Source organism: Acanthochromis polyacanthus, chromosome 7 (assembly GCF_021347895.1).
Source record: "Acanthochromis polyacanthus isolate Apoly-LR-REF ecotype Palm Island chromosome 7, KAUST_Apoly_ChrSc, whole genome shotgun sequence".
Taxonomy (NCBI): Eukaryota; Metazoa; Chordata; class Actinopteri; family Pomacentridae; genus Acanthochromis; species Acanthochromis polyacanthus.
The window spans coordinates 28,482,407-28,494,669 of record NC_067119.1 but is presented as its reverse complement, the minus strand read 5'-3'; the positions used below and the strand labels follow the sequence as shown (position 1 = coordinate 28,494,669).

Sequence of the window (12,263 nt, the reverse complement as noted above, 5' to 3'; positions counted from 1 at the left end):
AAAACACCACTTACATGTGACAAACACATGCATTGTTATATTTGCACACACACACACATGCATTCACACGTATGCCCGGCTGCAAAGAAATGAGAGAATGTCCTCATACAAAGGGAAGCCGTCCACACTTCCTGATGTTCTGCTGTGTTTTAAGATTATCGGAGCTCTCAGCAGTGTGGATTAGAGAAGGTGGCAGATTAGAGTCTGCTGCTAAGTCACCGTGGCGAAAACCTTGCTCCCAGCTGACACCGGAGTATTCACATCCCTCTAACCACACAATCTCTTGCCTTCTCAGTCACGTTGCAGCCCATGGGTGCCACCACTTCTCTTAATACAGCTCCTTTACATCTGACAGTTTTGTCTTGACTGTTGCATATCTGTCATTGTGATAGCAGAGAACATGTGTGTCACGTCCTACCTGCCAGGTAAGCTGGATACAACGGATCACCTTGGTGAAGCAATTGCTAGAGAATTTAGGAAATAGGCCATTTGACTTTCACCTGGGAATAAAATATGAAGATTGATCCTACCAAGATTGATTAAAAATAATAATTTCCATATGTCTCACAGTATTTTCCCTTTACAGTGGGTCCAAATGAATGTCTCACTCTTGTGAAACAAAAGCATTTCTAGCTGTGAATGTGGTTCTGAGAGAATTTATTAAATGAATTCTGGGAAAATATCTTTGATGAATAGCCACAAATCATTAGATTTCCCATGTCTTGCATTGTTTGCCAGCTATCTGTTTCCATGCTTTCATATGTAACAAGCAAACTGGAGAACATCTCGCAGTGGGATCACACCAGCTGCAATGAAACAATTACAGCATTATTGCATGAATACTCAGTGCTCATGGGTCAGACCACACCCATCCTCGAACTCGGCCTTCATTTTGATCTCTGTTAAACATCTGTAAAGCTGTGACTGTATCTTGCCCAGTCGTGACACGATTGTGCTGACAAAATCTGCCCACACACACAAATACAAACACCTGCCAAAGCACTCAAAACCACCTTTGTAGTAGTTGCTGCAACAGTAGATGTCTCCAGGATGGCATTTTGCCCTGATGACACACACAGACAAAGACTCACAACGTACAAACAATACCAGCTTCACTATGAAGGCTGGGAGCCAAAATTTATGGAAAAAAATCGAGAGAGGCTTGAGGGAGGAGGCTGGCATGTCTGAAAAAGAGCTGGAGTTGCCATAGTCTGGTCCTCAGAGGAAGTGGGCTGCTGCCCTGCTTGTATGCAGGGGGAGTGTCTGTTTGCACAGGTCTCTGTCAGTTAACACTAATCTGCCTGATCTCCACCTCAAAGTCACTCACTTCTCCACATGCAAATAAACATATTCAGCCCTCTTTCAAACCAAAGCCACTATCAAACACTTGTTTGATCAGCAGAGGGCCTGTGAGGCAGATCATTATGCATTTGAAAAAAAAAAGGAAAAGCACCCTGCCCCTGCCTTGCAAGGAGAGAACTCATTGTTGCCAGGTTTTTATGTAATTACTCTCACCTTCAGTGGTGGCTGGGAACAACTCAGCTTCCAAAGCAGACTGAGGTGTCTGTGTGTGTGCTTCTGTGAACTATTAGTGGTGCTTGTCGCTGCAGATTGGGCATATATATACTGTACTCTTACATTGCCCCAGTTTCTTTGTTGGATAGATCAGTTCAGAACATAAAGCCCACCCACACTTCCTCAACCCTAATCCTCAGAACTCTGGATTCATGTACTGGAAGAACTTGAGGGATGAGAGAGTGCTTTCATTGCATTCTATGATAACACTGTGGTCTGTGAAAGTTGCTGCTCACTCTGTAAAGTTTTTTTTTTCTTCAGTAAGTTCTTTCTTCAAAAGGAAAACAAAGCTGTTTCATTTGTTGTGATGCACCAACAAATTTTCTTCTCTGGTACAGCCAAAGGAGTCTCAAAAAGACGACAGATTTACATTTAGAGCAGCTGTCTAATAAGAGAAACAAGAGCCAAGAATCAGTGCGTGTCTACCACAATAGGAGCATACATGTTGCAGGAACCCTCCCACCCCTGAGCACCAGCCAAATTCCTTTGTGTGTATGTTGTGTGTGTGTGTGTGTGTGTGTGTGTGTGTGTCATGTATGAGTGTATGACATTGAGAGGCTAAGCACTGCTTTCCAAACAGACAGGCCTGAACTAGTAAACAGGTGCTGCTTGAGCAGCTGAGGATGAGGACATGGGGCGTCTCCACAAAGCATGATCAAAGAGAAGTTGCCTCAGCCGCCAGTCATCCCAGCAACTTGATTTATGCCACTGTGTCAGAGAACTTTATGACTGCTAGCAAAAACAGCAGATAAAGTAAAGGTACACAAGTTCCTCCACAGCCCTGCCCCGCATACAACAACATGGCACACAGAAGACGGCGTCGTCATTTATTGATACAGGAGCGTAGTTTTACGGTTGTGACTGGTGATGATGTTTTCTTGCCACGTTCCCTCTGAAGATGAATCTGCCTTTGACATGCAGAGGAGGCTTAATTGTTCTGTCATTTCAACTTTATGTTTGTAATACCGCTCTGTTCCGCAAAGACACTTAACATCAGCTCAATTACAGAGTGTGGAAAGCTGGAAATCCTGGCTTGCTGGCAAACCAGTCAGATTAAATTAAATCAAGCAATTATCAAAGGTTTGATGCCGTTTCAACAACGCTGATCACAAGCAAAAGCTCTTTTTTGTCAACACATCATAAGCAAACACCGACTGCTATCTCCTGCACGGCACCGCAGAAAGAATGGGAGGCAAGGAGTGGATGAGTATGTGGGTGACGGCATTCGTCCTGGTGGAATTTTAAGATATGGAGGTCTGAGATTCATCATCCTTAGTCACATGGCTGTGGCGGGATTCCCCGTCTGGTCAAATAAAACGGTGCAGAGAACAACATTTAATAGAAGAAAGAAATTATTCATCAGTTGTTTCACTCTTGTGATCTGTTCGAATAGCATCTATATTTAAAAAAAATACTAAATAAGGTTAAGTGTGATATCTGAAAAGAAAAAAAAAACTTGCCAGCAATACTTTGCCCTTGCTCTGAGCAGGATTCTTCCCTTTGAAGAGAGGAGAAGAAGAGAAGTGAAGCCTGCTTGGCTGAAGAAGCCCTGGAGGGGGGTGGTAACTGTCATTTATATTTACAGCCTTCCCAGACACCTCGGGGGCTGTTATCCAGGTGGCCTCTGTTGAAGCTCTCAGAAGCACTCACACCTTTTTCGCAACTCGGAGTATCAATAGACACTGGCTGACTTTGATTCAGCCACATAGAGGTTGTGAGTCATGTGCTCTTGACTGTTAAAACGGGTTGGGTTGGCGCTGGAACTTGAATGCCCTCAGGGATAAAGCATTACTACAGTTCTGAAACTTTATTAGACCAGAGAGGACTCTCTACTATAGGTTTAAAACTCTAATCTTTTTCTTCTCTGGTACAGAGAAAGGAGGGAGAACCTTAACATCTCAAAAAAGATTTGAAAATGAGGCAGACAAAGGTGAAAAGGTCTCATCCTCCAAAACTGCATCTTTTTTTCCAGGGGCTCAAAAGGATCCCATTGCACTAACTTGTCACATTTATAGGTAACTTTGATAATTTGTCAATATGCTTACATGTGTCCGAGCCTTAAATGGGTGACAGGTTTGTAATCAGTGACTATCCAAGCGGACGGCACTGCAAGACAAGAGTCAATTGCTGTAACTTAGATTCAAGACTAGACTTGCGGCCTTCAGTGTATGCACCTTAACATTTTGACAGTGTATGGATCATTTAACACCAAACATCTCTGGATACCAAACAATGTATTCAGTTTGTTCACAGTTGAAAAAAAATTTGCTTCAGTCAATATATAACTCCTTCAAATCCAGGCCAGATGTGTCTTTAGAAATGTCACTATGCCCTGCTGATAAGAAGAGAAGAGATGACAGATATTCTGTATTTTGGTTTGCAGCGATCCTCTTTTCAAAGTCAAACCCTTCAAACAGTCTAATCCTGTCCTGAATGAGAGCTGGATTATTGTATAACCCCTTCATTGATACGCACCGACACATGCAACACAGCGAGAGGGAGAGAGAGGGAGAGAAAGAGGGCGAGATGAGAGAGAGAAGCCTAAAATAAAGTTGTATATTCACTTCAGCTGGCGAGAAAAACTATACAAAGACTTATACAAGCACCCAGCATACAGTAAAGGCAGGGAGGAATATTTAAAAAAAATATTAACAGGTTGTCAAAACTGTGATGAAAACCACAGAGAGCACACTGGCATTTAGTCAGCTAAGCAAGAATATGCAAAAGCTAATAGCTTCTCTTTATGAATTCACCTTTTTTGGCATAAATTGACTTAAATATACTCTAACGGTCTTAACTGAAAACATCAAATCAGTCAAATGGTATGCATCTAACTGCAACATTTACACCCAACACATCAAACCTCAACATACAATATTAATGATTTCTTTGGGATGCTTTGGAAATGCAAAGATGTACAAATTAAAGCCTTCGTATACAACATTAAAATATGCAGAATAAATCTAAAACAAAGTGACTGTGCTGCCTTTTAGTAATATATAAAGACTGCACATAGAAGGCCAAACCCAATCTTTTTATGTCAGGCAGTTTTTTTGCTGTTAGTTGGCTTTGATGTAGTCACAGTGGAACTTATAGACATTTAAAAATAGGAAAGCCACTGTATATGCTTCCTGTTGACTTCAGTACCAGCATGTCTTGTTTTCTACAAAGCACAGTATGATAAAGAAATGCAACTTTTTCTTTCCCCCATAGCAGGAAACATGCAACATTTATGAGCTGATCTAAACTGCCCACAAAATCAGTTATTATGGAGAAATAAATTTCTGTCTTCTTAAAAGCAGCCTGGATGTGAAACTAATTTAAAACCCAGCTCACATTTACAAATTAAGGCTAATTGTTTGTAGTGTTTTATGATGTTATAGAATAACTGCTACACACTGCTTATGGATGACAGCGATGGTGAGATGTGCAGCAAAAAAAACCCACAAGCTTCTTAAGTGGCTGTACGAGGACGGAGATTCATTCGCTCCGACGACAGGGAATAACAACACAGTAGCAATACACAATTCCAGCTTTACGAACATTTAAAACTAGAACGTTTTATTAATTTTTCTATAAAATCTCAACTTTTTTTTTTAGAAATATATACAAACGTTCCCTTGTGCTATAAAACAGCAAAACAGCATCAACAAAAAAAAAAAGAAAACTGCATGTACAAATAAGTTTTCAATATTGAGTGCTTGATTAATTTATGGCATGGATTTGCCTCACAATGGGCAGTTGGTAAGGTCTTGAGCGCCTTTCTCCAGCTGCTCTCAGTCCAGTTCAAACATACATGTCACTGCCTCGATTTCCATTAAAAAGCCTCACAACACAACACTCATCTCTCTGACCATTTGCCTCCATTATCTATGGGGTCCTTTCATTGTCTGTCACCAACAGTACAAGTGTCTTTTTGCCTGTAAGGAAAACATCTATTGCACGTTATTCAAGTAGCCCCATGGCACATCCAAATGGTTTATTCCACTCTTTTGTCTTGGCAACAATACGATTTTTTTTCCTCTACCAAGTTCCTCAATAGGATAAGTGAATCCAGGAGTAGCAGATTTTTTTCTCAAACAAAGGCAGCTCTTGTTGCGTGACATGGCTCAAGATACAACAACAACAAAAAAAACAAACGTATTATTTTCAATGCATTTAGCATAAATAAAACATGAACCTTGATTCTTTTGATGGCACTCTGATTATTGTAAGTCCTGTTTAGTTCCTTAAAAGTATTTTTTGGGTTTGTACAAAGTGAGCCAGCTTATACACAGGTTGGAGGAGGCCGTGTAGGCTCATATTTAGTACTGTGCCCTTTGAGAGATGGGTGAGGCTTTATGTAAGGCCTGCTGCTGGTGAACACACTGGCAGCCTTCCTCCTCGTCCTCTTCTTCAGCTTCCTGCTGAACACATTCTGCCACGACTGCAGAGTCTTTGAGGTCCAGATCCACATACCGCTAGTGATGCCCACCACCAGCAGCATGAAGATCTTCACCATGAAGATCTCTACGGCAGGGATGGAGGCCTTCATGACACACTCGTCCGACTCTGGCCCGCTGCTGTCCACACACTTCTGCTCTTCTGCTAGGATGCGCCAGTAGTCCATGTTGAGCCTCTCGTAGAAATAGCAGGCGATGACACAAGTGGCCGGAACGGTGTAGAGCACGGAGAAGACCCCGATGCGAACCATCAACTTCTCAAGCTTGTCTGTGTTCTCTCCTTCCGTCTTCATAATCTTGCGGATGTGGAAGAGGGCCACGAAGCCTGACAGCAGGAAAGAAGTGCCGATAATAAGATAGCAGGAGAGAGGAATGAGCACAAAGCCCGTGAGAGCTTTAACATCCATGCTGCCCACGTAGCAGACGCCCGTCAGCTCATCCCCTGCCACCTTCCTCATCACCAGGATCATGATGGTCTTGACAGCTGGGATGGCCCACGCTGCCAGGTGGAAGTAGCTGCTGTTGGCCTCGATGGCCTCGTGACCCCACTTCTTCCCTGCAGCCAGGAACCATGTGAGGGTCAGGATGACCCACCAGAGGGAGCTGGCCATGCCAAAATAATACAGGATGAGGAACACAATAGTGCAGCCAGTGCTCTCCAGGCCCTCCTGGATAATATACTGGACCCCATTGTCTCTGTCGCAGGCTATTCTGTCAGCACCCACAAAAAGTCGAATGAGGTAGCCCACGGAGTAGACACAGTAGGACATGGAGAGGAAGATGATCGGCCTCTCTGGGTATTTGAAGCGCTGCGGGTCAATGAGGAAGGTGAGCACAGTGAAGGCACTGGAGACAAAGCAGAGGATGGACCAGATGGCCATCCACACCAGAGAGAACTGCTTGTCCCCCTGACTCCAGTATACATCCACTTTGGGGTAGCATTTAGGGGCGCAGGACTCACTCTTCTCCACAAAGTGAAACTTGCCTGGGTTCTTGCACGCCTGCTTGCTGCTGCTGTCCTTCAGGTGCAGGTCCTGTCCACTCAGAGGCCGCTGTGGCCTGAACTCTGGAGGCTGGGTGTGGGACACTTTGGGAGGCTCGTCTGAGCCGTTGTTGGGCGCCTCCATGCAGAGGTTGTTTGGGTCGTTTTTGGTGGGCAGACGGGAGCAGTCCAGGGAGTCGGGCCAGGGGAAGCTAAACTTCTCCAGGACGGGCAGGCATTTCACTTTCACCTGCTCACACATAACTCTACACGCCGGTATGGGGTTTGACACCTGCTCTGTGCACATGGGAGCGTACAGGGAACACAGGAAAAATTTGAGGTGACTGTGGCATCCATACCTTATGAGAGTAGCAAACTCCTGCAGCTTTATAGCTGCCTCTTTTTGGTCATCATGGCCCATGAGGTTTGGCATGCGGGTCATGTTGTAGCCGATGTCTTTGCACTGGGGGATACTGATGTGTTGACATCTTCCCTCTCCTGACCAGTCTGGGTCTATTGAGCTGATTGCTGAACCACTTCCAGTCCACAGCAGCAGCAGCAGCAGCACACAGACCAGGCTCAGTCTAACAGTTGGGCACATTCTCTCTTCGTAATTCAGAGAAAACGCATGAGTTTCTTTCATTAAAAAGTCAGTGTTGGCGGTAAAATGTGGGAAAACTTACTCAGCTGTCGTTTTCTAGACCATCGTTTCCACACTTTGGAAATAGAGGTTAAACAAAAGCATAAATCCCGCTACGGTCCGACAATGTTTCCTCGCTGGCAGTGTGCCGTCAGGTCCATGCTTTCATGCGCTCAGTTAGAGGCTGAAGTGGAGCTACTTGTTCCGTCTCCTGCTCCGCACATATCAGTGCGTTGGGAGGAAAACTGAGTCTCTGGCTGTCCCGATTAGTTCCCTTGCCGTTTCCAAAACACTCACTGACCCGTTTTCACGTTTCATGACACTTTTTTCGGGGAGTCTGAGTCTGTGTTGCCCTGCGATGTCAGTCCCTGTGCGACAACTTGGAAAAACAACAAAAAAATATTTCCCTCCAGCTTTTTCCGCGGCTCCTCGCAAGGCACCAGAAAACAATGAATCAGTCTGCAAAAGAAGTGCAATAAATATCCTCGGTGATCATCACAAATGTGTCCCAGAAATGAAGGATTACGCTCCTCCCGTCAGCAGGCAGTTGATGCGTTTGGTGGCGGTGCTCGTCTGAGCTGGTCGGAGCCTCCGTCCCGGTCTAACCTGCCAAAAGATCCGCCTTCAAAGACAGCTACTTTGCATAAGAAAGATGACACTGACACGCGGATTATTTTCAAATCGTGCGGAACAGCTTGTTCATTACAGCAGTTTCAAAGGCTCACAGCAAACTTCCCTCTCTCTGTTTGTTTGGACTCGGGCAACAAACTTCGACTACAGACACACATTTTGAGGAGAATCCCGAAATGTTGCGCAACATGGCTCACAGGCGCACAGGTTCAGGAGCGCACAAAGACCACAAGCCACATTTTAACTGGATGCACGTGTGTGAGCCACAATGAATGTGTATTTGCCCCCTTTCCCGCTCTCTCTGTAAAGTTCTTATCACAGTGCATCTCCCTTTTGAAGAAAGCATGATGAATATCTGCCATTTTACTACTATTTTCAAGTTATCTTCATTTTTCCTCAGTTTTCATTTTTAAAAATCATGTTTTGTTTCAGTACAACCTTTAGCTCTCGAAGTGGTCATAAAATAAAGCCTGAATCATCCCTTTAGATAATAAGGCAGCACTGAAGACTAATTCTTTATTGCTGATGGTGCTCTTCAGAGATATTCAGCAGGCTATTGACCTGTTCAGAAGAAAATCTGAGTTAACCTGATTCAAGTAACACTAATAATAATACCCCTGTGCTACAAGTGAAAGTACTACATTCAAGAAGTTACCTGAGCAGAAATAAAGTATTGAAAGGGAAATGTTTCTCATGTATTAAAATAAAGTCCTCATTATGGACACTCTGATTGTAATATTTATCACAATCCTGCAATTCTTATTGCAGAAGAAGCATTTCATGAATATTTCAGCTGGTCGAAGTGGATCCAGTTTTAACTACTCTATAACATGTTGGGTGAACTTTGAAAAATAAGAATTGTTGGACCAACTTAAATTAATTCCTTCAACTGATTACACTCAAGTTAAGTTGAGCCAAACTGTGCCAGTAAGTAAACTTAAAATCATGTACTTAAATCAGTTGATTCCTCTCAAATGAACAGCATACACGGCTGCAACTTCATTTTAAGGAATTTTAAGCATTCATTTTTCCAACTTAAATATTTGCTTTAACTAAATGGTAAATGTAAAACTTTTTTTTGCGATTAGACTTATAGTTCTTTCCTTCTCTTTTCACCATAATTCTACTTAAAGACAACAGAGTTTGGGTGGTGGCAGACATCTTTGAAGAATTGTGGATGTCAGGCAAACAGTGCTAAAGAAGCAGTACATTTCATTTTTGCACTTTCATCAAAATTACAATAAAGGGACAACCTTACAGAATCCATAAAAGGAAACTGCCATCACCAAAGCAGAAAGGTAAATCAGATGAATTTGAAATTTTACTTTCAGAGTAGCCAATTTTTTAGATTTTGGGGGTGAAATGTTCTGTTTAAGAGTAGGTTTTATGTGTTTTACATTGTTATGTTTACACCAATATGTAAACAAGGCAGATAGACCTCAAGTTTTTGAGTAAAAGATGTAGTTCATCTTATCTTTTAATTAATGTACGTTGAATATATATTTTTAACACTTAATTCCAGGCACAATTGCAAACTGACAATAAGAAAACAATGAGGCCAAGAAGTAAATAAATAAAAATACAATCAGCTGACAAAGAGATGAAAGTGGATTTGCCAGTGTGTGTACTGTCAGCAACTTTTCTGAGCGATTTTTTTAAGCACCAGAAAAAAAAACTACTCATAGAGAGAAATGTACAAGGATGTTGATAAAAGCACATCCAATTTTAGGACGTGTTTAGGATTCAGCAGCGCAGAGATCGGCGTGTTCGAGCCAGTATTGTTAGTGCAAAATTCAACAACACCTTGCAGTCATTTCCTGTCTTTTTCAATGAAGGAAGCCATCCTGCAAACAAATAAAAAGGTTAAATTCCTTTTGAAAATGTCAGCTTAAAGTGTTGACATTGTTCTATTGTCAAGCCCAGAGGAGTACGCCTGCATCAATAATTCAGCCGCTGCTTAGCCTTTCTTACAGTTACGTCTGTATTCTCAGCAGATCTGGACAGTATCTGTGTTTTCAACATTGTTGCTTGGATGTCCATTTCTTTTGTTGTGCTGCATTTGGAGCTGTAAACCCACTGTAGCAGCTGTCCACAGTGCTTTGGCCCCTATGATGCAGTTTGGCTCAGTTGGGACTGATAATTAAATAAAATGAATGAATGAACTACATGATTAAACACCCTTAAAAATCAGTGGAAAAAAATAATTCATTGAAAATATGTGAAACATTCATAAATCACATTGCCCTGCTTAGTTTCTACTGTTTCCTCACAGACGAAAAGGCACCAGCAAGTCCCTATTTTGGTCAAATTAGGCTGATTCTTTCCAGCTTCCCATGAACAAAGCTGCATTCCCTGTTAAAACAATTTGCTATGATTGCCCATTCTGTCAGTGATATCTGATAAAGTGCACTTTTGTGCAGTTTGTATGCTCTCACTCCGTCTGTGTTAGCTTCCTGCAGGTGCTCCGGTTTCCTTTCACTTTGCAGCGACACGTAGCATTAAGTAGAAAATGTTTGTCTGGCTCTGTGATAAACTGTCCAGTGTGTATCCCGGCTCTTGCACTGGAACAGGCTCCAGCCCCCCGTGACTCTGAGCAGGATAAGTGGTGTAGAAAAATGAATGGATGGATGAGCTTTTATTAGCCTGTTAAAGCGAAACAATTCCTTCAGAGAGCACGCCCATGAAAGATGCAGTAGTAAGTCACACAGTATCATAAAATAAAAAAGGACACAACCTATCAATATATAGTCTGAACACCGTGAGTAAACCCTGATGAGGTATTGCTGTCCCACTCCAAGCACTCCATCTTGGTTTTTGGCTATTATCCTGTTCATGTAGGAGCAGGATGGCAGATCCTGAGAGACGAGCAGCTTATGGGGCTTTCTGCTTGTTTTATGTGTATATGTTTGAGATCCTCCAGGCCTCGCTCATGTTACCTTGTAAAAAGTTTGTAGCAGTGAGATTTATCCTCAGGCCTGGCTATGTTCCTCATCAAGGGTGAAATACTGATCATAAGTAAACAGGAGTGCTTTCGGTTCGTTTTTACAAGAGACACTAAAGTGCTTTTAGAAGTATTTCAGAAATGTGTCCGGGCAAGATGAGAAACCTGGCACCAGCGTGCCTAAATGGTTTAAGCACAGCATATCTTAGTGGTGGCACTTCAGCTGTTAGCGCTCAGTGTGTGGAGCAGGAGCATAAATATAGGGTATGAATACACTCATGAACACAATACCCTCCTCCTATGCGGCATATGTGCTGCTCAGATTTCACACATCCAGCTGTTAACGTTTGAGGGGATTCAGTCTGGACTTAAATAGGAGCAAAAAAATACTCCATGTTCATCTGCTGTTTTGCAAATAACTACTGTTTATTTGCTTATTGGCCCACGGTTTGTGAGCTTTAACTGCTGTGATCGTTTGATTTCCTGACAGATATTGCTTTTAAAGGGGAATTCTTGGTCCAAAAAAAAAATATTAATGATATGCCAACCATGTTTCTTTGTGCAAAGCAGCCCATATGCAGCAGCAGCAGCAGCAGCATTCGTTTTATATATTCTGACCCCCTCACAAAGATGAGGACAGCAGCTGACATGCCTGCTCCGTCCCTCCCGCTCCACTAGACTTTTATTATGTAGCTGATGTGCAGAAGTAGAACAAAAAGAGACGACAGCTTTAATGTGAAGAAGAATGGTGTTATATCATTGAATTTTCAGGGCCAGTTCTGCTCTCCGTTTACTGATCATCTGGCATTCAGGAAACCATGTCTGACATATTTTAAAGCAAATATCTGCCCTTATTATCGCTGCCTTTGGTGTAATGAAGCTGACAAGATAAAATTGTCACACAGTCTAATAAGAAGGCACAGTCTACTGCTTGTTGTAATTCATCGCCTTTGTTCTGTTCTCGTCCTGTCTTTCCTCCTGCCTCCCTTTCTTTCATGATTGTTTTGCCGGTCATGATGATATCTCTTTGAAAATGAGAAGAAAAGGGGAGGA

The 12,263-nt window shown here is 42.6% G+C and overlaps 1 protein-coding gene across 1 annotated transcript; it reads right to left on the bottom strand.

The window, feature by feature from the left end:
• Positions 1-5,115: 5,115 nt before the first annotated feature.
• fzd10 (frizzled class receptor 10) lies at positions 5,116-8,451 on the bottom strand. The gene has a single exon (XM_022193153.2). The coding sequence runs from the start codon at positions 7,640-7,642 to the stop codon at positions 5,843-5,845; it is 1,800 nt and encodes a 599-aa protein (XP_022048845.1). The 5' UTR covers positions 7,643-8,451; the 3' UTR covers positions 5,116-5,842.
• Positions 8,452-12,263: the final 3,812 nt, after the last annotated feature.